This window comes from Ambystoma mexicanum, chromosome 10 (assembly GCF_040938575.1).
Source record: "Ambystoma mexicanum isolate Mex_15411 chromosome 10, UKY_AmexF1_1, whole genome shotgun sequence".
Lineage (NCBI taxonomy): Eukaryota > Metazoa > Chordata > Amphibia > Caudata > Ambystomatidae > Ambystoma > Ambystoma mexicanum.
This window is the reverse complement of record NC_090932.1, coordinates 310,466,019-310,493,063: the sequence shown is the minus strand read 5'-3', so window position 1 is coordinate 310,493,063 and position 27,045 is coordinate 310,466,019. Positions and strand designations below refer to the sequence as shown.

General features: G+C 48.1%; 2 protein-coding genes across 6 annotated transcripts in view; one reads left to right on the top strand and one right to left on the bottom strand.

Moving 5' to 3' along the window:
* GIGYF2 (GRB10 interacting GYF protein 2) overlaps positions 1–27,045 on the top strand; it is a 2,415,541-nt gene that overhangs the window by 601,145 nt on the left and 1,787,351 nt on the right. The window lies entirely within an intron of this gene.
* Positions 18,300–27,045, bottom strand: part of KCNJ13 (potassium inwardly rectifying channel subfamily J member 13) — a 177,937-nt gene continuing 169,191 nt past the window's right edge. Inside the window, exon 4 of the mRNA XM_069617903.1 lies at positions 18,300–25,716. Within this exon, the coding sequence (XP_069474004.1) occupies positions 25,097–25,716 (620 nt within the window). The 3' untranslated portion in view covers positions 18,300–25,096. The remainder of the gene's footprint in view (positions 25,717–27,045) is intronic.

The window sequence follows — 27,045 nt, the reverse complement described above, 5'->3', positions numbered from 1 at the left end:
CGGCGTGTAGCTCAATCCCATCTGAGCGTGTTGCTGCAGGAAGTAGCACTTATACTACAAAAAGGGGCTATAGAACTGGTCCCGTCGTCACAAAGGGGTAAAGGGGTTTATTCCTAATACTTTGTGATGAAAAGGCCAAATGGAAAGTGGCGTCCCATCCTAGACCTGCGCAAACTAAACCAGTCGTTGAAAAACATAAAGTTCAAGATGCTCACGCTCCAGGAGGTGAGCAGGTCAGTTCAAGAAGGGGATTTTCTGGCGTCTCTGGACCTGCAGGACGTGTACTTCCACATACCGATGTGTCGGCGACACAAGAAGTACCTAAGGTTTGTGGTAGGGCGTACTCACTACCAGTTCAGTTCTTCCCTTTGGACTGAAATCTTCCCCCAGAAAGTTCACGAAATGCCTGGCTCCGGTGGCAGCCTGGCTGAGAAGGCAAGGCCACCATGTATACCCGTATCTTGACGACTGGTTGGTGAGGGGGTCCTCCCTGGCATCGACGCACAGGAGTCTACAGGACACCATGAGCCTCTTGCAATGATTGGGGTTTGCGATAAACTTAGAAAAATCCTAGTTAAAGCTTGGTGATTGTAGGTGCACAGTTCGAGACCCAGTTGGGGTTAGTCAGAGCATCCCTCGATAGGATCACCAGGCTCAGTTGATTGGCATGTCATTTGAAAATCAATTCCAGGCTGTCGGTGAGAAAATATACATCAATCCTGGGAGCTATGGCGTCCTGCATTCCTCTGGTGCCCTACTTCCGCCTTTTCATGAGGCCAGTGCAACAGTTTTTGGCGGATCGTTGGACGCAGGCTCAGGGCCTTTGGTCAGACAGGCTGACCATCGACGACGACAAGCTCCTATCAACTCTTCGGTGGTGGGAGAGTTCAGAATATTTCCAAAGGAGTACACCTACAGGAGCCGGAGTTCCGTTTCACCGTGGTGACGGACGCGTCCCTAACTGGCTGGGGAGCGCACATGGGCACTCTGCAGACACAAGGCTGTTGGTCTCAGAAGGAATCTCTCCTGCACATCAAAGTTCTGGAATTGAGAGCGGTCCGCTTGGGCCTGAGGTTGTTCCTGCCTCAAAACAGGGGATCCACAGTGAGAGTTTTGACGGACAACACCACGGCAATGTTTTACTTAAGGAAGCAAGGCGGCACGCGATCCAGAACCCTCTCCATCGAAGCTCAGAAGGTGTGGCACTGGGCTGTAAAACACGATATATCCATCGTAGCTCATCACCTGCCAGGAGTGAGGAACGAGCAGGCGGACTCGCTCAGCAGAAATATGGACCAGATTCACGAGTGGGAAATAGACACCGATCAATTGTCGAAGGTCTTCGAGAAATGGGGGCAACCTCCGCTGGATCTCTTCGCCACGAAGGCGAACAAGAAGTGCGAGATGTATGCCAGCAGGTGGCCACAGGAAGATTCGGTGGGAGAAGCGTTTTCCTTCCCGTGGACGGGCAAGTTCCTCTACGCCTTCCCTCCGTTCCCTCTGATACGGAGAACTCTGCAGTGGATACGCAGGTACAGGTGCCGAGTCATCCTGATAGCGCCGTGTTGGCCGAGGCAACCATGGTTTTCCGACCTGCTTCATCTGTCAGCGGATCACCCGATAACGTTCCCGAAGGTGCCCAACCTCTTGTCCCGGGACGAAGGAATGGTGTGGCATCACAACTCGAGCAGCCTCAACCTCACAGCTTGGCTCCTGACTTTTCAGAATTTGGTGCCTTGAACATTCCCTCGGACTGTCAGAAGATATTACAGGCTGCGCGGCCCCGTCCACCAACAAGTCCTACAGGTGTAAGTGGAGGAGATTCTGTACGTGGGGCCAAGGACAGGCAGGAGTGGAACCTCTTAGGGTTACTCCGGAACAGCTTCTCCCGTATCTACTACATTTAGCGAAGAGTGGTTTGTCTTTTTCATCACAAAAGGTTCACCTGGCGGCCATCTCTAGGTTCACAAGAGGGAGGAAATCAACGCCCTTGTTTAGTGAAAGGTTAGTGAAACACTTCATGAGACGTTTGTTCCGGATGTTTCCTCCGGTTAAGCGTTTTCCACCGACGTGGAGCCTTAACATGGTACTTGCAGGGTTAATGAAACCACCCTTTGAGCCAATGGCCACGTCGTTGAAGGTTTTTATCATGGAAAGTGGCTTTTCTAATAGCCATAACATCGGCTAGACGGATCTCAGAGTTGCAGGCATTGGTCATAGACCCTCCATATCTCAGATTTTTCAAAGACAAAGTGATCTTGTCAACGAGTCCTTGTTTCATCCCGAAAGTTCCTACGACTTATCATAAACATTCATCCATTGTCCTGCCCACCTTCTTCGTGACTCCCTCATCAGCCGCGGAAAAGATCTTGCATACCCTGGATGTCAAGAGAGCTCTAAAATTTTACCTTAATCGAACTCAACAACTTCGATCTACGCAGCAACTCTTCGTTGCATAAGGGCCTTCGGCAAAGGGGAAGGCAATTTCAAAACAAGGACTGGCCCGATGGGTCTCGTCGACGATTGCCTTCTGTCACTCAAAAGCGGGAAAACCGCTACAAGGAAGTCCGAGAGCTCACTCGACCAGGGCGACTTCGTCGTCGTTGGCGTTGTGGGCGGGGGTTCCACTGACAGACATTTACAGGGCGGCAGCATCGTCAGTGCCCCATACATTCACCCGCCACTACCGCCTCGAACGACAGCATGCGGACGAGATACAAATGGGACAAGCAGTCTTGCGATATCTTTTTCAATAAGGTAAGCCCTTTCTCTTCGAGAAAGGTCTACGCTGGTTTGTATATATATTTCTGAGGCTTGTGGAATCTGCTTAGATCACATGCTGTGCATAGGCCGACATCTAGTGGAAGCTGCGGAGTATTACAGTTTGTTTTTCGAAAGTCGAAAAAGGGCGTCGACACAGGGCGTGCCAGTAATACTATCCCTAGTGTGACGTCCACTGTACCCATGATCCCTCACGCGTCTAGGATCCCCAGATTGTTTTTTTCCGCCATTCTGGTCGGAAGCACTTCATCGGAGTTCCCTGGCTTTGCCATATTTACACTTAAAACTAATTCTAATTTGCCCCATTTTCTCACCCCTACGTCGACCAGCATCTCGACGCCGAACCGGGGAGGAGATCAACGTCGAAACCCGACGGATTGGGCCTTGAGGCTTCCGCCTCGGCTCGGGCCTGGGCCGCTGGCCTCGGCCCTACAGTAGGGAGAGTGGGGGGTGGTACACTTCCACACTCGGTTAGAAACACCTTCTTACCTACACACACTTGCCCGCTGCCCACAGGCGCGTATGGAGGGTACGCCCTTTCAGTTTTGCCCCAAGTGTAATAAAAAATACCCTTGGGTAGATAAGCACGCTACGTGCAACCTTTGCCTGCCCAGAGACCAACCCGAGGCGGGTTGCAGGGCCTGTAGCAGGTTTAAGACAAAAACTCTTAAGGACCGCTCCACCAAGCGTTGGGCCCACCACGCCAAGCTAGCAGCTATGGAGGCGGAGGGTACCTTCAGCGACGGCAGCGACGCCGGACTTTCGGACGGCGAGGGCACCAAGGCGTCGAAAGACAGCCTAACGCACGTCCCCGGCCTCGGAAGGTCGTCTGTCCCGGCGACTATGGGGAAGTCCCCCGGCGACAAGAGCGTTACACATACACACACTAAACACAAAAAACCCACCCGAGATTCGACGTCGTCGAAACCTCGGAAAGAGGCACAAAAGGAGCGGTCCGAAAGGACGTCCTCTGGGCGGTCCCGGTCGAGGTCGCCGCACGACGTCAGGCAAGCCTCCACACTTGCACAGAGTGCCTCGCCCATTAACATCACGGAAGATCACTCGTCCGGAGACGAACACGGCTTCCATCCCCAGCCCACACCCCAGGGAAAGGGTACATCTCTTGGGAGTGAGGAGGGCCCAGTTTCGAAGCCTATTTCGAAACACAGGGATTCCACATCCGATCCTCGACGCCAGGCGTCGAAAGATAGGGGAAAGGGTAAACACACTTCCACCCACGGGGAAGGGGGTAAGCAACAAAGGAAACAACCCTTGCAATCCCCCACAACAATAGAACTGACTTCCCCGTCCAAGTCTTCTCAGGGACAGTCCTTAGAGAGTTCCAGCAGGGTCACCCCAAGCTCTAAACTCTGGTCATGCGAGGAAAGAGTATGTCAAGGATGTCCTCCTTAGCAAATTTCTTCGAAAGACACCCTGACCAACTACTAGCTTTAAACCCTCAGGAGTCTTCTCCCTCAGGTTCAAGGGACCCTATCCCTTCAAATAAAAGGCCCCGGGTCGAGACACCAGTAAAGGCTTCAGAACCCTTCGAGGTCCAACCCTATTCTTGCCTTTTCCCTACAGGCCAAGGAGACTCTTCCCTTATAGAGGGCCAGGATTTTGAGACACCAGAAGATCTTGCAGTGTCAGACTATTACGGGGAGGACGAAGACGAGGATGAGCCAGAAAATAGCCCAGATATTTTCAGAATGGACTCACCAGTCAAAAGGGAAGCCCCAGTGTCTGATTCCCCAATAGATAATCAGCCCCTCCTAAATGAACTGCTCTCTCGGGCAGCTAACCACTTCCACATAGACACACAAGGTGTCCAAGAAGAGAAGGACTTCGCGGAGGAACTAATAGGGGAAAGGAAGACCGTAGCCCAGACCATTCCCATCCTGAAATCTATTCAACGCAGAATAGCACCATCCCTTGTCAACCCAAACTTGACAAGACCTGTAAACCCGAGAGTAGAGAAGCTGTTTAAAGCAGCCCAGTCGGACCCTCTATATATTAGAGGCCAACTTAAGCCAGACTCTCTAGTCGTAACTAACACCCGCAAGAGAGCTGGAACCCCATTATCTTCCTCGGAGGCTCCCCCCGACAAGGAAAGTAAGAAACTCTATGGTTTTGGTAGAAAAGTAGCTTCCACGGCAGCCTACCAAACCAGAATCGCGAATTCCACCACACTGTTGGCCAGCTACAACTGCCATCAGTGGGAAGAAGTGGCAGCACTAATAGATTCCGCTCCCGAACCCCTTAAAGGCCAGCTAGCTCGCATTTGTGCAGAGGGAAGAAACGTCTCAGGCTGCATTTTAAAAGCAACTTTAGACGCCGCAGACAATGCGGGTAGAATTATAGCAGAGGGGACTGTCATCAAAAGGCATGCTTGGTTGAGGCAGTCGGGATTCAAAGCAGAAACACAAGCTGCGCTCTTAGACAAACCAGTGGAAAGTGATCTCCTGTTTGGAAAGGCAGTCGAGGACGCACTAAAAAACGCTAAGGAGGAATTCGACACCCTCAAATCCCTTGGCCAGTTAACTACAAAACCACCTAACCAAAGAGGGAACGGCAATTTTCGTCGCCCCCGCGGCCAAATTTCCAATAGAGGTAATAGCTATTCCCACACCCAGGGTACACAGTGGAACACCAACTCACAACAGTCTACCCAGGGGTATGGTAGGGCTAGTAGAAGAGGACGTGGTAGAGGCAGAGGCAGCCCCAGTAAAGGAGGCGGCACGCCTCCACCGAAGCAGTGACGCTCATTTCAGGGTCCCTTCCCATGCAACCCCAGTAGGGGGACGAATATCCAGCTTCACCCAGGCATGGGAAGGGATAACATCCGACAGATGGGTGCTGTCGACAGTATCCAAGGGGTACTGTATAGAATTACTGCAACGTCCCCGAAACCACCCTCCAAGACAAAAAGTCCACTCTTTGGAACATCAAAAGATCCTCCTCGAGGAAGTCTACAATCTGCTCCTAAAGGACGCGATAGAACTCGTCCCAGGACACCAGGTAAACAAGGGTATCTATTCAACTTACTTCCTTGTGCCAAAGAAAGATTTAACAATGCACCCAGTATTGGACTTACGGCCTGCCAACAAGTATGTCAAGCCCCAAAAATTCCGTATGACCACGCTACAAGAGGTAATCCCACTCCTAAAAAAGGGGGATTACATGGCAACCTTGGATATGAAGGATGCCTATTTTCATATTTCCATGCTCCCGGCGCACAGAAAATACTTGCGCTTCAAGGTGGACAGTCGCCACTACCAATTCAAGGTACTGCCCTTCGGGATAGCTTCAGCACCAAGGGTATTCACCAAGGTACTGGCGGTGGCAGCTGCACACCTACGCAGGGAGGCAATCCCAGTGTACCCTTATCTAGACGACTGGCTCATAACGGGGGAAACCCCAGGAATCTGCAGATCAAACATTCAGAGGACTATCGACCTCCTCCACGAATTAGGCTTCTCTATCAACGAGAAGAAGTCAAGTCTGGTGCCAAGCACCTCAAAACAGTTTCTAGGAGCAATCCTAGATACTCAGAGAGAATTGACCTTCCCTTCGGAAGAAAGAATTCGGAATATACTTCTGCAAATTCCGCATTATCAGTCAGGTCAACAGATAACAGTACGCAAAGCTATGCGGTTACTGGGCATGATGGCGTCATGCATTTACCTGGTCCCCCACTCGCGTCTGCGCATGCGTCCCATGCAGGAATGGTTGGCGAAACAGTGGTCTCAGGCAAGTGGTCAGTGGGACGATCTAGTGGTCGTTTCGCCAACACTCGTACAGAGCCTACACTGGTGGACAAGAGAGAATATCGCTAAGGGGAAACCCTTTTACGATCCCGAAGTACAGGCAGTGGTTACTACAGACGCATGCCTGACTGGTTGGGGAGCTCACCATCTCCACCACACAGCGCAGGGTCTCTGGTCTCACTCAGTAGCCAAGAACCACATCAATCTGCTAGAGCTTCTGGCAGTATTCCGAGCGCTGCAGGCGTTCGAGCCCCATCTACTGAACTTGTCGGTGCAAATCAGGACGGACAGCACGACAGCCATGTTCTATCTGAACAAGCAAGGAGGGACTCGTTCGCCAAATCTGTCCAAGCTTGCCCAGAAAATATGGATATGGGCACTCAGACGGAACATCTTCCTGTCATCGCAACATGTTCCAGGGGAGCTCAATTCCCTAGCGGATGCTCTAAGAAGAGACCCCCTCCCAGAAGAACACGAATGGGTCCTTCACAGAGACGTAGTAGAAGTTCTCTTCTCTCAGTGGGGTTTCCCCACTATAGACCTATTCGCCACAAGCGAAAACAAACAATGCCCAGGATTTGCATCCAGGTTCCCCCAAACGGACTCCCAGGGGAATGCCCTGTGGATGAACTGGTCAGGGAGGTTTGCGTACGCTTTTCCACCAACTCCTCATCAGGAAGGTGGTGTGCAAGATGAACAAGGAATCAATGACGCTCATCCTAGTTGCTCCCATGTGGGCGAGACAACCATGGTTTCCACACCTACGCAGGATGGCGGTGTGCGACCCCATCAGACTCCCAGCCTGGTACAACCTTCTGTCCCAGAAACAAGGTCAAACACTGCATCAGGAACCCAACTCTATGAACCTAGCAGCATGGCTCCTGAAGTCATAGAGTTTGGACATCTCAAATTACCACAGAGGTGTATGGACATTCTAAAAGAGTCCAGGAAACCAAATACAAGACACTGTTACTTTGACAAGTGGAAAAGATTCGTTATCTGGTGCCAGAATAAACAAATCAACCCGGTTGATTGCACTCCTTCCAACGTTGTAACATACATGCTCCACCTGCTGGATGCAGGGTTGGTTTTTAACTCTCTGAAAGTACACCTGGCAGCCCTCTCGGCTTACACCACATCCCATAACAGGGTCTCGTGGTGGAAAGTACCAGTGGTTAAAGCCTTCATGGAAGGAGTAAAGAGACTTCACCCTCCTATTTCAAATCCACCGCCAGGATGGGACCTCAACGTGGTGCTAGCTAAGCTCATGGGGCCCCCCTTCGAACCCATGCATAAAAGTAGTCTCAAACACCTGACTTATAAAACGGCCTTCTTAGTAGCCATTACCTCCATAAGAAGGGTCAGTGAAATTCAGGCTCTGTCAGTGCAAGATCCTTTCTTTACTATCCACAAGGACAAACTGGTTTTACGCACACACCCTAGGTTCTCACCTAAATTCATATCCAAGTTCCATGTAAACCAGTCCATCGAGCTTCCGGCTTTCTTCCAAAACCCGCAAAGCTCGGCTGAGGTGAAACTACACACCCTAGATGTGCGTAGGGCGGTCTTATACTATGTAAATAAAACCAGACCGCTAAGGAAAACAGATCAACTGTTTGTCTCCGTAGCTACAGGCAGAGAGGGGGATCGCGTCTCTAAGGGCGCTATCTCTAAGTGGATTATCAACTGTATACAGCTGTGTTACTCTCTTTCTGAAAAGACTCTGCCGTTTACACCAAGGGCCCACTCTACTAGAGGCATTGGGGCCACTCTGGCTTTCATTGCAAATGTTCCCCTCGACACCATTTGCAAAGCAGCTACTTGGAGCTCTATTCACACTTTTACTCAGCATTACTGCATTGACACTCATTCCAAGACAGATACACAAGTGGGACAAGCGGTTCTAAGACACCTGTTTGCTCATGACCCTTCTCACATCCCACCTCCTTCTTCTGGTACTGCTCGCTAATCTATGCACAGCATGTGATCTAAGCAGATTCCACAAGCCTCAGAAGGGATACATTACTCACCGTAATCGTATTTCTGATGCTTGTATCTGCTTAGATTCACATGCGACCCACCCTTCCTCCCCTCCGAGAGAAGGCGCATAGTTGCTTGTAGTCTTACCTTTCTGTCTATCTGCTTGGACTATCTGTACTCACGCTACTCCTCATGCTACCTCATGTCAGGAAAAACACAATCTGGGGATCCTAGACGCGTGAGGGATCATGGGTACAGTGGACGTCACACTAGGGATAGTATTACTGGCACGCCCTGTGTCGACGCCCTTTTTCGACTTTCGAAAAACAAACTGTAATACTCCGCAGCTTCCACTAGATGTTGGCCTATGCACAGCATGTGAATCTAAGCAGATACAAGCATCAGAAATACGATTACGGTGAGTAATGTATCCCATATATATACGCACGCCCTCCGGCCTCCCCAAAATGCAATCATCTTGTAGTTTTTGTTTCACCCCGTTCCACTTTGGAGGGGTCGAAATCTGAAGGGAGCCAGGGGGCGGGGCATTTATACCACTGCGTGCGAGGCCCAAAACGACATAGATAGGACACAAGTGTCGAATGTTTTCCTACGGGAAAAGGCTTTATAAGCTTACCGAGGGTTCCCAATCTGTCGACTTGGAATATTCTAAGCATGTGAATCCATGAAAGATACCAATGCTGGAGAAATGGAGTTACAGGTAAACTATTCCCATCATCGCATTATATGTAATTGCAATTCTAAAATCACAGCGCTATGCTTGAAGGTACACATACCACAGCATAAACGTTATTTGGAACACCTAACAGTAGTTGTAGGGAAGTCAAACCTTTTCATACACATTCAGTATATGTCACACCTATACTTCGGGAGTAAAAACCAATGGTTACTTTCAGATTACATTCAGTAATGCAAGGGTAGTAGAGCCTACCAGTTGTACCATGACACTCAGTAACAAATCACATAACCAGTCAACTGGACAGTATACATTTTGTGAATATTGGAACACCTATTCTAGGCACAGTAAAAAAAAACCTATAACAACTATTGTGATAACAGTTATACTAGGTGACTAAAACCTAAAGAAGTAATATTCACTTCAGGTGCTTTTGAGATCAGTGAAACACAGATTGAGATAAGCAGTAACTCTTGTAACTTAATTTTTGGATGGCACACAGCTAACTCAAGGTAAGTAAAACCCATTTACCTTTTCAAGGAGCTTTCCGCAGCTTAGGGCAGGTATAAACCTAAGACTCTTTTTGAGTCCATCTAAAACAGACCATGGAAAACAAAACCCAATGTTACACTTATGAATGACTCAGTTATTCTACGTAGGTAAAACCTAGTGCAGACTTATTCCGGACAGGCTAACAGCAAGACCCATTTGGGGAACGCTCATGCAATTACCCTAACAGGAATAATAAAGTGAAACCAGCATCATTACTTTTGGGAACAGGCACAACCAAATCACAGGTGAGTAATATACCCTTACATCTACTTTCTGTTAGAATGGCAAACAGTTTCTAAGGAAAGAAAGACGTTACATATACTTTTCAGAATAGTGCAACACATTCAAGGTAAATGGGAACCTTTGTAACTGTTCACTCTGAGTTAAGTGACCAACCAATTCTTTTACAATTAGACTTAATCTTTTTTCTAGGCAAAAGTCTCAATCCCTCAAGTCATTCCCTTATTCTTGGAGCATGAGTATTCTCAGCGGCAGAAGGGGGGGTCACTACGGTCTAGTGTCGGGATAGGTTCTTAAGTAGCAAAAGCCAGCGTTCTTTAGGAAGACTGTTCAAACAGTTGAGTATTTTACTTTAGAGTTAATTGAGGGTACAGGGGTACTCTTACGTCCAGTCCCCTTTCCTACATACTGTATGGGCGTCCCTTCCAAGGGCCCGGAGACGGAACCATTTTAACGAGAAAAAACCTTCTTGACCTTTAAATTTAGAGGCGCGGCCCAGGGCGCATGCGCTGCCCTGACTCCGAGCCACACCTCAGTCCCGTTTTCCGCGTTGACGGGAATGGGCCGAATTCACCAGCGCTCCTAGGTTTGGCTTCAGCCATGTAATTCCACGCGCAGATACTCCTGCTTTGTCTTTTTTGTCTAATCTATCATTCAGGTACTCGGTCCTCAGGTGTCACGCTCCTCCCCAGCGTATGTCGACTTCTACAGGGTTCAGCAGGTGTCCATCCTGCAACGGGCTCTTCCCAACTTGAGACCCCCACACTCTCTGCCTACGGTGCCTTGGCCCAGACCACGGTTGGCAATAATGCTCGGTGTGTGACTCGCTGTCCTCGAAGGTGCTGAAGAACAGAGTAGCCAGGTGGAGGGAGCTCTTCCAGAGGTCGCCTCCAGAGGATCTCAAGAACTTTATGAAGCATTGAACCAGGTCCAAGGTAGGGCCGATATTCCCAGGGACTCTCCCGCACGAGAGGGACCGGCCAGGTCCTTCTATCGGCACATGCACCGAGGCTGCTATAGGTACCGGCCTTCGGGTCGCAGGATCCTCCTGGGCGCAGTGTTGAGGGACCGGATGGTTCTTGTACCGGGTCTACACCTGAGAGGCTATGCCCTTTTACCAGCACAATTTGTATTTGTATTTGATTTATAAAGCACCTTACACCAAAGCGCTGTGGCCGAGGGCCTACGCCCTAACACCGGCAGTACGTCCGATGGGGCGCCTAAATGCAGCTCTACTGACCCCTGGGTTGCGGGTGTCGCACCTACCGGGCCGAGGACAGAGGAGCCGGGTAGGCCTTTTGATCCACACGCAAGAGTCTTGGACGAGGCCGGGCCCAGCGGGCTGAGCAACACGTCGCAGGCATGTGGCACGCAGCTTGACCAAATGGCCGCTGTGCCAGAAAGGGGCACCGGTCCGACACCATTCCACGAATTCAGCGAAGAACGAGTGTCAAGGTGGGACTGGCCTCAACCAGGTACGTGGCCTACAGTCTTCATTTGCGCAGGGCAACTTTCCTTTGCGTCCATATGGACAAGGTACACAGCAGCTCCAGCAGCCCCCGCTAACCTGTCGTGACCCCCTGCAACCTCTTGCCAGTGAGGATGTGCTCTTCGAGATGTTTCTCAGCCTCATGCGGTCTCCTCAGATGGGGGGGGGGTTCTCATCAAAGATGCCTCAGAGAAGTCATCCATGCCATGCTAGCGGCACCACAGACTCCTCCATCGGGCCTCCAGGCCCCGGTCCAGCCGCCTCCTCCAGCTCCACAGCCAACTCTGCAACCTCCTCCGCCCCCGGCTGCGGTCCGGGTACCCCAGCCTCCAGTGCCATCCACTCCTCCTCCACAAGATCCTCGGATCCACAGGATACCTACGAGAAGGAGGATCCGGACACACCATCCTCACACAGTGCCTTCCATGAAAGTCGTGCTGGCCTGGCGAAGTACCTGGGCCTCCCCCAACCCTAGGTCGAACAGCTGGCAGAGGGGGTTCTGGCTGAAGTCCTTACGAGACACCCCTCTGCCAACACAGGGATTTCACTGCAAACCGATGTGGTCTCCCTGGCCAAGAAGGGTTGGCTCAAGCCCCACTCGATCCAGCCAGTCAATCGACGCCTGGACGCCAAGTACAGGCAGATGGAGGGGAATACTCTTGATCTTGACCCATCCTCAACCACACTCCTCAGTGATTGCTGCGGCATCACTATACTCCAAGCCTCAGTCGTCCTCAGCCGCCTCCTCTGCGGCGCTGCTTTGCAAGGAGGAGAATATCTTGGAGGCATACAACAAGATCTACTCCAACGCCTCTTTGCACCTGCGTCAGGCCAACGCAGATGCCATGCTGGCTGCCGCCAAACAACGGTTATTGCGGGAAATTGCGGACTTCGTCACGGAACTCCCCCACCCAGTGCCAATCACGCTTTAAGGCGGGGCTAATGGAAGCCAAGCTTGTGGCGCATGACCTCATGGAATCCACAGTGCCTCATATCGATACCTCAGGCCGTGCCACCTGCATTGCCACGGACATGAGGAGACCAGCCTGGCTCCGGGCAATGAAATTCAACCCAGATGTCTAGGAGCACATTCTAGATCAACCGTTCGAGGGGGGGGCTCTTCCACTCCTCCAAGGACGAAGAGCTGGACAAGAAGACCAGCAGCTCACAAACAGCGAAGTCTTTATCCATTCTTGCAAAGACCACGCCCAAATCGTACACCCAATCTCAGAAGCGCTCGGAAAAGGGTCTTAAATCTGGAGGGTTCTGCGGCTTTCAGGAACGCAGATCCAGGCAGCCGCACCGCTCGCCGTCTCAGAACCGGCGCAAACAACAAAAAGGGGGCTCGGGGTTAAGGGCTTTTTCCAGTCCCCCTCCTCAGCGTCAGCCTCTGAGGGAAAGAAGGCATGACACGCCCCTTCAGGTCCACGTGTCTCCGGTTGGGGGCAGGCTTGCTCTCCATGCACAATTCTGGCGCCAGAATTTTGCGGACCCCTGGATCCTCTCTGTAGTATCTGTGGGGTAATACCTTCCTATCCCAGAGTCTCCTCCCTCCTCCCCTCCACTCCCACAGGTTGGGACAGCAACTCTTTTGGCTTGGGCTTCTACTCCAGGATTTTCACAATTCAGACGGGCCTGAGAGTTGTGCTGGACCTTTCCACCCTCAACCTCCCCTGTACCTGTGCAAAAATTCAAGATGGTTATGCCAGCTGTTATAGCAGAGTCATTGGACAAGGGAGGCTGGATGTGCTCCTTGGACCTGAAGGACGCGTACCTACACGTACTGATTTGGCAGTCCGATCGTTCTTTCCTACGGTTCAGGATCATGGGATACCATTTCCAATACAAAGTTCTTCCATTTGGCCTCAACTCGGTCCCCAGGGTCTTAACCAGACTCATGAACGGTGTGGCGGCCCTCCTCAGAGCACAGGGCCTCCACATCTGCCCATAACTCGACGACTGGCTCGTCAGGGCTACATCTACGGAAGCGGTTTGCCACTCTTCCCATGCTCTTATGAACACACTGCACGACCTGGGCTTCTTGCTCAACCTCAAGAAGTCACAGCTGCAGCCTATGCAGACTCTGACATTCCTGGGACTCGTTTGGGACATGTGCTCTGAGAGGGTTTCCTGTCGGAGGACAAAATCTTGGCCATCAAGAGGGCCACTGCCCACTTCCTCAGCAGAGGAGTGACCTCGGCATGGTGGTACCAACATCTCCTGGGTCCACTGGCGGCGATCCTGTTAGCCGTGCCGCACACAAGACTAAGGATGAGAAGTATTCCGCTGCACTTCGCGGCCTCATGGAATCAGGAGCGGGGCTCGCAATCCGAGATGATCAACGTTCCTGCATCTCTCCACCCGGACCTAACTTGGTCCATTGACTGCAACCTACGGACGGGCAAGCCCTTTCGGCCGCCCTCTCTGCAGGCCACCATCACCACAGACTCCTCACTAGAGAGCTGGGGAGCCACCTTGGATAGTTTCGCAGTCCACGGCACCTGGACTCTACAGGAGCAGGACTACCGCATCAATTGGTTGGAGCTGAACACCATCTGGCTAGCGCTCGGAGCATTCCTACCACTTCTCATGGGAAAGGTTGTCCTCATCCAGACAGACAACTCGACCAGCATGTACTACGTCAACAAGCAGGGAGGCACTAGATCCCCTCCTCTGTGCAGACTGGCGATCAGCATGTGGGAATGGGCCCTGGAAAATGACATTTACCTTTCGGCAGTCCACCTCCCGGGGGAATCCATCCTGGGGGCGGACACGCTCAGCAGGCTGGGAGCAGACCTTTACGAGTGGCAGCTAAACGACCTTGTTATTCAGGTGGGGTCATCCCCAAGTGTATCTCTTTGCCACCTGGCACAACAAGAAGTGTCCTCAGTTCGCTACCTGGCAGGGTCAGGACCCAGCTCTCTGGGCGACGCATTTCAACTCCAGTGGACTTGCATGACGGCCTACGCCTTTCCGCCTACTCCCCTGATCCACAGGGTAATTTGCAAGATCAAGTAGTCTCAACGACTCCTCATCATTCTGATAGCTCCATGGTGGCCAGCCGGGCCATGGTTTTCGGAACTACTCAGCCTCTCGGAGGTGCCCCCGATATACCATCCGACGGGCCCAGCACATCTTCTGGCACAGCAGGGGGGGAAGAATCATCCACCCTGCGCCAGAGAAACTAGCCCTCACAACGTGGTACCTGAGCAGGTAACGCTTCGGCACCTTAGCCTCTCGCAGGCCAATCTGGAGATCTTACAGGGCGCCAGGAGCAAAGCCACCAGGTCTCAGTACAAAAGCAAATGGACCAGTTTCTGCCACTGGGCAGACTCCAAGGGAATTGAACCCTTGCCCTGCAATTTGGAAGACATGCTCTCTTTTTTGGTGCACCTCGCTCATTCAGGCGTACAGGTGGACACCTGCTGTACATACCTTGCAGCCATTGGGGCTTACAGGAACTCGGAGGAATGCATTTTTTCCTCCAACCCTATTGTCAAGAAACATCTGACTGGTCTTGCTAGGCTCTACGCGCCCGTTAAGAGACCACACCCTGTGTGGGACCTTAACATAATCTTGTGCGCCCTGGCGCACAAACATTTGAGCCAATGCCGTCCGTGGATGTTAGGCTGGTCACCATCAAGATGGCCTCATTAGTCGGTCTTACCTCAGCTTGCAAAGTCAGCGAGATCCAGGCGTTGGTCGCCTCTGAACCATATACCACCTTTCACGGGGACAAGGTAGACATGCAGGCGCACCCGGCATTTCTGCCCAAGGTTCCATCTGCATTTCACTTGAATGAAGAAATAGTCCTTCCTACGTTCTTTCCCCGATCACAAGGACGAAGCACAGAGAGTGCTGCACTGCCTGGATGTCAGGTGTGCCCTAAAATTCTACTTGGACAGGACCAAGTCGGACTCTGTCACTCTCGGAGGCTCGAGGCCAAGGTGTGCCCTAAAATTCTACTTGGACAGGACCAAGTCGGACTCTGTCACTCTCGGAGGCTCGAGGCCAAGCTATCAGGCCCCTAAGGCCTCCATATCCTGCTGAATGTTCTCTGCCATCAAGGAAGCGTATGAGGGCCAGCACAAGCCGCTCCCGGCCAACATGCATGCCCACGCAGTCAGGGCTACGGCAGGGCGGCCACTTGGACCTCTTCCTCAGCTTTCTGCAAGCATTACTGTTTGGATGCCCGCTCTAGATCTGATGGGGCTTTCGGACAGGCGGTTCTCAGGAACCTATTTGCTTAAGGATGGTCTCCTCTCCACCCTGGGGCTACAATCCGTTGTAATCGCTCATACAGTATGGAGGAAAGAGGAAGACATAAGGGTAATTATAAGTTACTCACCGTAGTGACTAACGTACTTAGTCGTCCATAGTCCCCTTTCCTCCATACATCCCACTAATGCCTAATAATACTGGTGTCATTACGCAATGTTAAATATATTGTAGACGCATCAATGGGGAATGAGGTGTAGTGCCGAAGGGAATAGTCAGGGCAGCGCGTGCTCCTTGGGACACGCCCCCGCACACCTTAAATTTAAAGGGGAAGGTTTTTTATGGTGAAAAAGGTTAAGTCTCCCAGAAGGGAGACCTATACAGTATGGAGAAAAGGGGACTATGGACTAAGAGTATGTACGTCACTACAGTGAATAACTCATAATTCTGATGCTCGTTAGTCTGCTTAGAATCACATGCTGTGCATATGGATCGACATCCAGTGTTGACCACAGAGTATTGCATCTTGTCTTTCGGGGAGCGTTTTTGTAACACTATCCCTTATCATGACTAGGGGGGTCACTGTGTTAGTTTTATGGCGGTACGATAACCTTCTTGCCAAATGACAGTATATCATGGTTTTTGCGGCATAGCAGGTGGACTTAACTAATAACAAATATTTTCTTATAAGGTCATACATTGTCAGATTTATCAACACAAACAAAACCAGGCACCCAGGTCCAGAATTGGGCTTTTCAACATACTTTCCACTGAAATGCCACTCCTTGCTTCCGCCAAACAACACACACACACGTGTGGAGAGGAGTGGGGGGAGGGGCATGCTGCGACTGGCAAAGCAAACTTAATAGCTTTTCTTTTTAGGCTATTAGGTCCCCCACTGGCTACTAGTGAAGATGTACATGTTGCCATCTTGATATTCTGCATGCCACAGATCAATGGAGGCTGAGGGTAGTATGCGCCTGTGCGCGCGCACACGCACGCACACACGCACACTCACTCTGTTACAGCCTTTAGTTTACTTGCGGGCCAAAAGGGTTTCAGTAATCATGGACATCTTACACTTTGGTATGGTAGCAGGCAATACCCACAGAGATGAGTGCATTTCGCGGAGTGACTTATTATATGCAAATTCAATGATAGAACCAGGGAAATACCCCATTGTCATATGTTTAGAAAACATTCATTATAAATATATAAACCCCAATGCCGCCAACCCAAAGTAAATCCTTTTCCTTCTTGGCACTGTATTTATTCTTCCTATTGCTAACATATTGATTTTGTGTCAGGCACATGTGGTTTTCAAAATGGCATTAAAAACTGCTCCAACTGAAACTACTTGTACCAAAAAAAAGAACTTTTTTTACATTGCCTTTTTGAATTTGAAGTTCTTTAACTTATCATTAAGTCAATGCTTTTTAGTTAACTTACAAATACGCAGGCAGGATTTTACAGCTGTATCAAGGTAGCATTTTGAAACCTGTCTCTGCACATATTTAGCTGATCCTCCAGGAATGTAAGGTGGCTGCAGAATTGGTCTTTCATGGCGCTCACTCGTTGATCGCCTTGAATGAAAGAGTGACTAGTGGAAGTGTTATAATGCACATTTTGAGCAATGAGCTTGCTGCTCAGTCACAGGTCATCGCTTAGAAAATTGACCTTGACTTCCATTTTTTTGGAACTACATGGCATGGGCAATTAGGACCCCTCGCTGCGACAAAGTTTGTTTTGACATTTCTTAATCCCATTAAAGGGAGAAAAGTCACTCGTGTGGTCTGAAAGCCCATGTCATTGTGTTTCTTTTGTCAAAAGGTTTTAGCCAACACAGACACACGGAAAGGTTGCATAGTGATCTAATCACTATAGCTTATTCACCATCTGCCTGGTGTATTATGATGTCGGAGCCACCACTCAACATATAATCCTAAAGGGACAGCATTCAGTGGGCGCTGTTGATTTCTTTCTTGATTCTTGCAATACATGTTAATTTACCGTCTTGAAGATAGTGGCAAAAAAAAAAAGAACTTTAAAAATGACCAAGTTAAAATATATATCGGCACAAATATGGCCTAGAACACCACCTCGCCAGAGCCTCATCAGTACCGTTTTCCCCAGGTCTGAGTGCATTAGGACCCTTGTGATGCGTCTTCAGAGGGAGGAATGCTTTCATGGATGGTGTCACAAATTGAGAATAGACCTAAGGAATATTTCACCCCCATTGCTCTGGATACTTCAAATTAAATGTAGAATCTGTCCTGCCTGCTCGAGTCCAGTGCCATATGCAGAACGCAAGTAGGTGAAGGGTCAAGCGAAGCAACAACTCTAGTGCCAATGTGCACATCCACACAGAGGACAGTGGGGTGGCAGTTTATTTGCTAGCAGAAAGCACTGATAGGCCCAGTGTTCACACAGACTACAGCAGGGTCTGACTGGGGCATAACATTGTCCCCGGCACCAACATAAAAGTGGCACATAGTTGCAAATGGGAATTCATTCCTTTTGGAACACTGTTTGAATAGTACCCAAGGGGGAGTTTTTTGATAAAATGTGATGCAAATTGTTCATTTAAAAGAATATTTATTCAGCAACAGTGGTCAAAACTATTACCCGCATAGTGAAGTCACTCATCAAACTGGCACACTTTGGCCAAAAAAGTGCCCCACTTTGACCCAAAAAACTGGCCCACACAAGCATTTTGCATTTTTGGTTTGGCCATGGGCCTATTGCCATAAAGGCCAGTCCATACCTGGTGTATATAGCTAAAATTGTTTGTGGACATGCATCAGAAGGGCATCCAGTGCATTCCCCCCTTTGAATTCTGGGATGTGTAGTTCCCCATCTTTCAAATTGCTGCGAAAACGACAAAACCCAGAATTTTAAGCTAAAACAGAACTGGAGGGCTATCTGATCCATGACCATGGGAAACTTAAGTTCCTTGTATCTAAACCTTGGGGAGAGTCATTTGATATGCATGATTTCATTGGCTGTCCACTCTGTAGGTGTAGGATATTACACGAAGATACTTTAAGATGATGGTTGTGACCCAAAAACAAGCTGAAGTAGTATGCCCACATGCATTGCTTGTCGCCTTACTTTTCAGACAAAGGTTTCCCTGAGTGTTCACAGTGTGTGGTATTTGAACCAAGGATAACAAAAACACTCTTGGCTATTTTCTCTGGTTTTTGCACAGCCCTCTGAATAGTCAGCTGACACTACTATGAAATACCTTTCACCGCACAAATTATGCGGCTAGGATATACTGAACAATCATTATTGAACCCTTGCTCAAATTTTCCATTCAAATAACTAGCATCAATGTTCTGTTTTCACATTCAAACTATGAATTTGCACTTTTTTGCTCCAATGCTTCATTTCTTTTTTTTTACTAGTCTTTTCATAATTGTTCACCTTTTTGTTTTCAAACGTGTTCATTCTGAGAAGTCTATACAAATATAGTGACCCACATTTTTCATAATCAACACCTGGAGAGCAACTGCAAAAATAACATTGAATTTTCTTTGAACCTCGAGATATCTGCATGCATCTCTTTTCCCCCGATTCCTTGTCGCAGCCATATGCTTTCTGCTTTCCTAACATAGTTCAGCATCACTAGAAGGGATCACCGTTTGTACAACTTTGCTTGGACATTTATATTTTTAAAATTTGAGTTATTGATATTATGTGGCATTTATAATGCGCCTGTACACAAGTGTTACTAGGCGTGACAAGACAAGGAGGGGCAAACAAGGGAGGACAAAATAACTATCTTACTAGGCCTTGTGTCATTCAGATCGTGCAAGTGCAGGGAAGAGGGAAGGGGAGAAGTGCCAAGGGGAGGGGAAGTGGGGGAGGAGTGCAGTTAACTTGCAACTGCAGCCACTGAGTGGCTCATAAGTGCGTAGAGAAGGGACTGTAGGGGTTGCAGATACAGACCCTTATACTTGGGAGCCTGGAGGCAGTGCAAGGGCAACTGGACATGCAGGAGCCTGGGGTCGAGTTCACAGGGTGATCAGTGCGTGGAGCAGTCGGGTGCATCAGCAGGGGAGAGGAAGAGAAAAAGTGGAAGAGAAAAGGAAGGTCTTGAGTCGCTTCCGGAACCAGAGGTGGTTCTGCTCAAGTTTGAGAGGCAGGGAGGCTGTTCCAAAGGGAGGCCCCAGCCGAGGAGATAGATCTGCCCCCCGATATCTCTACTTGGAGAAGCAGCTGACCCTCAGAGTTTGAGGTGGATGAGCATAGAGCTCGAGAAGGAAGATGTTTTGGAAAAGAAAGTTGGAGGTAGAGCGGCCCCAGAAAGCCTTGCGGACGATACAGAGGGTCTTGAACTTGATCCTTGCAGCCACGGAGAGCCAGTGAAGAGATTTCAGAGCAGGAGATGCACAATCCCTGGGCTTGAGGCCAATGACAAGTCTTGCATTCCTGTTCTGGATAAGTTGTAAAGGTCGAAGCGTAGAGGCAGGACGATTTATAAAGAGCTAAGTATTAATTTACTTACCTTGTTTTCTTTGGAATAGTGATTTTTTGAGGTGTTTGTTCCGCATTGCGGTTTTGTAGGGAAAGAAGTGTGCAGGTTCATTGTAACCAACCCTCCTTCCCAGGACTCCTCCATCTTTTTGGCTTCCTTCAAAGTCTCCATTGACAAGTTATCAGTTGTCTATTAACATATTTGTGTGAGAGCAAGCTGGCTGAGTCTACAGGAACTCTCAAATGGTACACAGCAAGATGACCGGTTTCTCGCCTCAATGCATGAAGTTTTTCCCCATAGGAGTCCTTGGTAGTAAAATTCACTTTTAAAAAGCCCTCCAACCGTTAAGGCTATGTTCGTGGCCAGGTCTTACAACTCACAAGTGGAAAATAGTGAGGTGCAGTGTTTTTTTTTCGGCTAGCGCTTTCAAAAGCACCATCTGGACAAAACTGAGTAGCTGAATAGTTCTGTGGTGTTAGGTATCAGTTGTATTGACTTATGGATTTGATATACAGGCCAAATCTTCAATTGATTTGGATTACAATTGCTGCCAGTTATAAACAAGATGCCCAATAGTGAGGTTTGACTTCAATAGCCTTGAGTTGTCAAATGAGACCATGTTTCCTATCCATATATTGTGTCTCCGCTAATAATCTGGCCCTTCAGCCTCTTCAACCAAAACTAGCATACAGCTTGTTTACTGATCCTTGCCAGCAACACCCGTCTGCACTGTCCAGTGATACCAATAGCTGAAGATGAAATTGGCCCATTTCTGATGATGTAGCTATTTTTCATGTCTCCTTTTTAGAGTGCATTTGAACACTAGTGATATGATTGATATTCTATAGATGTTTTGTGGTCCCCTCCATACCCTTTACATAATGAAACACAGGTGCCAGAAAGTACATTTCATCGGGACAGTCTTCTAAGCCCCAGAACTGTTTGGCAGTAATGGAGTTTTATTTCTGTTCATAAGACCTGATGTAAAAACTCATTGGTATTTTGAATAGTCTGTCATATCCGGTGGCAGTGCCCTATCACACTATACATTAAAATGGAATATAAAGCATTGTAACAATGTTATTGCCAAAACATTTTTAGAGGAAGTTACTAAACTTGCCCAGCATCATTGTTTCAAGATGAAAGGAGCATTTTCTAGTAAAGCATCCACTTTTCAGAACTGATGCAACATGGCTCCAGCCCATCCCAGGAAACATGTGCGATCATCAAGTGATTCACACCTCGCCAGCATGTGATGCGTAAGGTGTCGGATGGAAACCATAACAAATCATTGGAGCCTGCTATGTAACAGGGCAATCTGGGCATGAGAAGATATTCACGGGCAGAGCGCTTTGTTCTCTGGGAGGCAGAAGATGGGAGGGGAGCAAAATCAGTCTAGCAGCTCTGGCGCGGGAACAATGGATTCTCCATGCTTGCTTCTCTGCCTTTTACTGACTCCACACAGAGCAAGGCATTCTGTGAATTTCTGCAAAAGAGATGGATGCTTTTCTAGAGCGGTTCCTCGTTCTATCTGAAGAGGCTTGGAAGCCATCTTTCCCCTGCTATGATTTAGCTATTAATGGCATCTGAGTCACCCATTTTGTATGTTGGAGCTGTTGACAGTTAAAATTTCCCTTCCATAGGCTTTGAAGACACTCTGAGGAGACACAGACAATGTCCTGTACATTCCTGAGGCATATTAGTGATATTGCTGTAAGGACTTTGTCCAGAACTGAAGACCAAAAGACCAAGACACATGGGAACCTAGGTGGTTGGGGGGTGGGGTGGGTGAATGTGCCTGGTGGTCGCACTGCAGACTTCAGCCTGAGGGATACGTTGCAAAGGGGAGCGTCAACTCTCGTTAGTTCTACAGAAGACCCTCCACCCACCCTCCCCCCTCAACACCCAAAAGTCCAGTTACCTCCGGCGCCTGCTGTTGCTCAACAAATGAAGAAAAGGAATGTGAGCCTGTTTCAAGATGCTGTTGAACTGCAAGACCACATCATACACGTGACTGCTTTCTAAGCTTTGTGTTACTGCTGCAGATATCGAGCTGCCAAAGAGTCATGTTAATTACCTGGTTCTATGCTTTCCTCACTGCAATCATATCTTTAAGAAACGTGCCAACTCTCTTGGCACATTTCTAGTCTTCTGGACCTGAACCTCTACCCCTACCTTCAAACCTGTGGCATGCACCTAGAAGACATGCTCGTTGAGGATAATACATCACTAAGGTAAAGAACATGTGGGCTAGATATCCTTCTTTAGAACCCTAATTGCCTTGCCATGTACCCTAAGGGCTTCTTAGATTCCAATGTCCCTTCCTTATACAGAGATATGGTAAATAGTTTTTAAACCGTTTTTCTATTTTTTTCGTTCTTGCAGACGCAGTACATTTCACTAAATATTCAGCCTGTATATCAGTTTTTCTGAGGCTTGTGTGAATCTGCTTAGAATCACATACTTTCCATAGGCTGCTTCGTTTTTTAAAGGTTTTTAATCATAGGAAGTGTTTTTGGTAAAGACTGTATTTTTATGGGACTTTGTTTACACATGACATTTATTTTAGCACTTACCGTACTGCAGTGTTTGGAAGCTTCTGTTGCCGATACCGCTCTGGAGATTATAGCCTATCCTACGCCCATACCATCAAACCAGAAGTGAAGGAGCAATACCATCTACTTTTGTTTGTTTTCATTTTTACTGAAACACCTCAGATTGGTGGTACGTGTTTTAGCATTGCTAATCCCTGTTTCTCTTCTGGCCATAATAGGATTTTGTCACAGATGGTTGCTAACATGCCAAGCGTTCTACCCCAGAAAAGGGAGGACTCTGGGATGAGGTCCTTCCCAACTTCAGAGACCTATTTCTCTTCAATGGCTGCACCAGATTTCCTTGAGGAACAATACACCCAATGTGATTCTGCTACTGGTCCATTTTCTCCAGCTCTTTTGCATGTTCTGGTTGTAGCCAAACGGAGCCCTTTTGTACTTGGATTGCTTACCTTCATTCAATTGTACTGTATTAACTTTAGTACCTTTCAGCGTAATTGTTTTTTTTAATAATGCCTGTTTGTGCATTCCCCTCTAATACTCTGGTTCCCTCTGCTTCTTTTCATGTGCCCATGCCCTCTGCTGGTTTCTGTTTCGGTAGGTGTCCCCTCCTTTGGCTCCCAATTTCACTAATTGTTCTAGACACCTGAAGTGCTCGGCTGCTGTTTGGCTTTTTTTATTTTTTTGAATGGCTCTCCCAACCTCTGATTCCACTGATACTGTCAGTGGCTTTCTACCTCTATATGGAGTGTTTATTTGCTGGATGATGCAAACCCAAGACTTGCAATTTACTGGAAAATATTTATTCAGTAGAGTTTGTATGAGTGCACACTGTGCTATACCTGTAAAGTTTTCTGCTTTCAGTAGGAAGCATGATGAGAGGATGTTGTCAGCGATCGCTCTACAGAAGAATGACACTCCTACTCAGCTTTTCTGTACACCACTGTCATTGGTCCAAAGAATTTTCACCATATTGCCCACAATATGGCTGTACTTCAGGATTCAGTCTTTCACCAGGTTATTGTAAAATATCCTTCTACTTTTAAAGAGTGATCTTTACTCGGTAACAACTAAATCAGTATGTGCATGCTGCCTTACTCTTTTGTTTATTGGATTGCTCAGTGCCTAAACTAAGGGAGTTTGTAGGTAAACCCAAGTTCTTTGCAGAAACTCATCCCTCCCAGACAAGGCCGAATTATATTTTATATTGTGCAAAATATGCAAGTTTCACGAACTGCTGGTTGTCTGTTGCATTTGTTTTTTGTGTATCTATGTATGCACCTTTTAGTATTTTCCTGACTTGTCTCGTGCGCATGTACCTACATTGAGATTGTCTGGCCCCTGATTTGGATGTGGATGTGCAGCTATAGGGGATGTGCAGCTATAGGAGTTTTCACACACTCCTGATTCAATGTCTCCTTTTGAGCGAACTTGCCAGATGTGCGTCTGTGCATAGCCAAATGTGTGCATTCGTGGTTGTGTTTCTGTGCAACTTGACCTTTGTGTGCCTGGCTGCCTGACCAATTGCATATATGTGAGCCTTGGACTTATTTGTGGCTAGATTTATTCATGTAGATGTTTCTGGTGGTATATATTGTGCTGAATGGAAGCACCAGTATGCATGCATGTATTTTTGTATGCTTGTTTGAGTGTATGGACAAAATTGTTAGCCTTGTGCTTTTGTCCTTTTTATGTTCTTTCTATACATGTGTTCTTGGTTCCCTGTTGCATTTACATGTGCACATCTGTTTTATGTGCCTGATGGTGGGTGCCACCCAAGCGCAGGCCTGAACTGCTTGTGTACCTTTTTGTCTTTTTGTTTTAGGTCCTCCTGTCTTTTCTTTTTTTGTATTTGGGTGCATGGCTGTGTTTTGCGACTGCCACTGGCCCTCTGTGGTTTTGTGTGTGATGCGGCCCTGATTGTGGATGCATTCCTGTTGTGTGCGTTTGCCCGGGTGTTAATTTTTAAATACATGTATGCTGACATGTGTGGTGCATTGTTTTTGCTTTGCTGTTTTTGTCTGTATGAGATGGAGACCGGCTGTTTGCGCATGTGCATCCATATTTTTACTTTGATGCCTAGTCACATTTTTAGGCATTGTGGTGGTTGTGACTAATGTTCTGTTTGTACGTGAATGGGTATATTGTGCAAGCCTCTGGTCAGTAGTTCACGTTAGCCTGTGATCACTTAAACTTGTAGAACTTTGGTCTTTCTGATCATTATTGATGAAAATTGGTATATTTTACACATTTCATTGGCCATAGTGCTTTTCCTGCAAAAATACAGGCCCCACTATGTCAAGTAAATTACATTGGTTTGTAACATGCCTGCCTCACAAGCTAATCTCCCAGATTGGTCTCACAGATCAGGAATGTGTCAGCAGGCTGTCCATTTACACACGTTTCCATATCAGTTCTCTTTGGGATTTTTGTATCCGTTGTGGCTGCGATGTCAGGGGTAGTCTTGCCAAAACTGTCCATTGTTATCCGGTATTCTCCCTCTGCACTTCGTGTTAATACAGGGACGAACCGATGGTCAATTAGAATCTCTGACAGTAGGTAGGATGTCCTTTGCTGGCAAGTCTCACCTGAGCCCTCCTGTGTGGCTGAGAGGAACACCACCAGTTCGAAATAGGGTGGTCTTTCCCTCTGGAGGAAGGGGGCCATTGGGCTTGATGGGGTGATCGAGTGGAAATAAGTGAGTGGGAAAGTGAAGAAGGGACACTCTGCTCCAATATTGTCCATTTGGAATTCCACTGTGGTCTGGTGAAGCTGACTCTTTTCTCTCTCTTGGTAGAGCACTGCAACAACATTTACGTTCATCAGTGGGCTGGGCCTAGTATTGGCAACTTGGAACATGAGGCGTTGCTTGCCTTCCACATGAGACACCACAGCCAAGTTTGTAAAACGGATTGAGCTTGCACGATTCTTTGGACGGGAGATCTTTGCCACAAATACACCTAGGAGAAAGAGATAGATTAAAGAGTGTTAACTTCTGAGCCAGTACATCAGGAGACGTTTTATCAAAATGCTGTGCTTTCATGCTAGTGTGAGAGCAAAATATGTTCAAAAGCCTCCTTGTTTTTTTTCCTATGCCCCAAACGTCTACATCAAATCTTAATGTATGCCCCCTGCAAAAACCTATGCTGTGCCAATTGGACTTTACTGAATATTCCATCCTCACAATTTGTGGGCTGCTTTACAGTATGAAGTCTCTTGAATGACCTACTTAGTTAAATAAAATGTGAATTCACTCTAAACTCCTCCATGAAAGATCTAAAATGTAATCTTTTATCCTTGGACACATTGTTTTTGGTCCTCCCTGCAAAGTAAATATGGGTGAAGTAGAATCTGGTTGCCGAGTGCGGGTTACACATTAACTTAATTTTTACATAACAAAGTACACAGTCTGCCAGTTTAGCATTATTATACCAGTTTCTGTGGCTATTTGAAGAAAAGATTGTCAGAAGTTTTGTTCCAAGAAAATGATTGGTCAGACTAAATACTGTGTCATGGTCGGAAACCTGACCTTGTAAAGAGAGGATGGGCGACCTCTCATCCTGAGATGGGAAGCCTACTGGGGTATAAGACAGAGCCATTCCTACCCCAGAGGGGGGAGGTGGCAGTTTGGAGGGCCCCAGCCCCTGTCCTCACCCTAGTGCCTGCATGGGTTTAAAATGGTACCATCGCACATCACCCCATACCTCATGAAGCCCTTGCAGGCAAATTTCTTTCTTTGCCTTTCAGATCACTGCAACATACAACCAAGATCTGGGCAGTCCACCGAAGGACAAGATTCCTCCACAGGCGTTCCAGCCAGTCACTCCAGTAATTGCCGCCATCCAAAAGTGAGGGAGCTGTCAATTCCGATGGCAGCAAGCCAGAAAACCTTTTCCAAACATGGACAACCTTTCTGTGAAGCAACTCCAAATGACGCAAAATGTTTTTATTTACAGGAAGAACAATGCTCTTTTGATCACAAAAGAACGTAAAATAGATTAAATTAGATTTGACGGGAAGCAGTGAACGTTTTACAATGGGATGAGTTTGAGGGACACTGACCAGATTGTGAAGTGCAGTACATGCAACAGTCACCAAGGACAATACATATGTGTACATACATAGATTAAGGACAACCAACACTAGGCGTTTTTAAATGCAGGTAGATGGTACGGGCAGCTATGCGCTGGATTTGACCATGATGGGTGAAGTTCTAGAGTGGAGGCAGAGAAAGTGAGGGACAGAGGTAAGTTGGAGGTGAGAGGTAGGTTGGAGGCGAAGAGGCGGAG